General features: G+C 45.4%; 1 protein-coding gene across 1 annotated transcript; it reads left to right on the forward strand.

The window, feature by feature from the left end:
* Positions 1–206: 206 nt before the first annotated feature.
* On the forward strand, positions 207–2,346 carry SARC_14329 (hypothetical protein; the record flags this gene model as incomplete). Its single annotated transcript, XM_014291541.1, has 4 exons — positions 207–305; positions 699–794; positions 1,398–1,652; positions 2,230–2,346. Coding segments are annotated over 4 exons (567 nt in total), but the record flags the coding sequence as incomplete, so codon positions are not given.
* Between the last annotated feature and the right edge of the window lie 27 nt (positions 2,347–2,373).

Here is a 2,373-nt window from a genome sequence, read left to right on the forward strand (position 1 = left end):
ACACGAGTGCAAATACATCAAGTGCCGCACGTCGCTGAACTCTATCGACTCTCTTGTATCACCACCTATTATATATTGGACCGCCCACAAATTGGACAACACCACCCACCTAATATAAGATCCACATAATTTACAACACATCGTGTGCAATACCGCCTAATATATAGTATACACCCACATGGTTTACAATACCTTATATACAACGGAAGGCTCTGTCGCAAATGGACTGTTCTCTGTACGATCCCACGAGTGCTGTGAGGGGCTTGAAGCACGATCCGAACGCGCCAAGCTGTCAACACGGCAAGGTAGTATGCCTGCAATGCACTCGTGTGTATTGTGTTATCGAGCTAGCTTATACCTTAACCTATGGTGCTCACGCAGATAGACTTGGACGCGCATTTAGAGAAGGTGCATCGTCGAAGCTACAGTGAATGCGTAGGGCATTGGGTGTTTGTATGCTGACGGTGACTCCCATTACTCGAGCACATAGCGTTGATGGAATAGTATTTAGGCACTACCCCATGGCTTCATCTACGTGCGATCGTCAAGGCCTGCAACCGGTTCAACCGTAAATTTCCTGAATGTAAACACATATGCACGGACGTAGCTATATAAAAGGGTCTGTGTATGCAATACAAGCCCACCAAATGTTCTTTACGTGCAAAACCGCCCAAATATTGATCACCACATGTGTGTAGGCCTCGAGCTCAGTCGTGAAGAAAGAAGGCAAGAATCAGGGACGATCATTTTGGCACTGTGCCCAGCCCAGAGAGCTCAAGTGTAATTTCTTCAAGGTATGGTGGCTACGGCAAAGGTTGGAAGTCTCTTGTATGATATATGCTTCACAGACGCAGACCAGCATACTATATCGTTAACGTCTGAGTGCCATTTCGTTAAGGTGGTGTGTAAGGCATGGTTTTTGTCATGTCTGTGCTGCAAGATGATATACAGGCACAGGGATACATACCTTATTTATGAATATTATATTTTCACATCGGAACAAGCTACCATAGCGAATGCCTATGCTATGGTTGCGTGTGACATACCCGCCATGACACTTCTTATAGCATAATCCGATGGCATAATCGTGCACTGTCATATCTCATCAGCAGTGGAACACGCGACTACACGGAACATACTTTTGCGCACGTCCTGTATGTGTTTGTGAGGTTTTAGCGGTTATGCGAAACGCATATTCCAGAGTGATGTCGGGTAATCGGCAGCCTGTGTGCTTCCTTAGTGTATGCTAAGTCTATGTCACCATATCTCATCGCCGATCAAAAATTTCAGTCTGATTGTTTATTTCTTCGCATCAATTGCAAAGACAAATAAAACGTAGCTGTACACCGATTCGACCTATACGTTGGTGCCGAAACACACTTCTGATTGCAATGCAGTGGGAAGATGCGAGCGACAGTACCGGAGTTATGTCTGGCAACACCACAGCCACTGGAAACAATCCGTCCGGTACCACAACCGCTCACCGGCAGCAACCAAAAGATGCTGCGACGATTGAGGCAATGTTCAGAAAATGCCATACTATGGTGTTTGTGGCTTGCACTGTGACCAAGTCGAACCAGAAGAAACGCTGGTACAACAAGGGCAAGGAGGCGGCTATCAGCACCCTGGTGGACCTGACGATCAATCGTAAGGTGAGTTGTGTTTATTTGCCTTTTATGAGGTAGCACCAGCGCTTCAGTATGTTGATAAAACACTGCGCCTCGAAACTAGTAGCAACCGTATGTACTAAATACAGCTGTTGTGAGATAGGCCCGCGCACAAACCCCAATATCTATTCCGAGAATACCTGGTGTACGCTCCGATCGTGAGAACCAAAGTTCGTTGTATCGCCCCTATAAAGGCCATCTTGGTAGTGTCGACTGTAATCGTCGCGCATAAACAGCACACTTAGATTGTAGTCCCTCAGATAAATTAATACATCCAACAAACGCGCTCAATATGCATTGTTTTCTTCGAAGCTTCAAATTCAATCATACGCGACAATATTGGGCTTACCCCTAAAACTCCCCAATTCTTAAGTGCAACTTTCGCATTCTGTTTCGTTTTGTGATTGGAGAGCCATTCCTGCTTATCTAAGAATGATCAGCGAGCCTTATGTTTGTTTGTTTCTTGACTCCAATAGCAGCTCTGCTCTCCTATCCTTGGCTGGTACTCTTTGTAGTATATATTTTTGTTCGGATTTCTCAACTATCAGTCGCAAATATACAGGAGAAACATGCCTTCTTCTCGAAAAATGATCTTTGGGCTCTGTGTTCGTCTCTCGACTTCAAAAGTGGCGTTGTATTCGCCCGCAGTGCTTTCTACGGACCGAATACCGATGGCACGGTGAGTTCATAGTAAACAGTTGTGTGT

This window comes from Sphaeroforma arctica (genome assembly GCF_001186125.1).
Source record: "Sphaeroforma arctica JP610 unplaced genomic scaffold supercont1.4468, whole genome shotgun sequence".
NCBI classification, from domain to species: Eukaryota; class Ichthyosporea; order Ichthyophonida; genus Sphaeroforma; species Sphaeroforma arctica.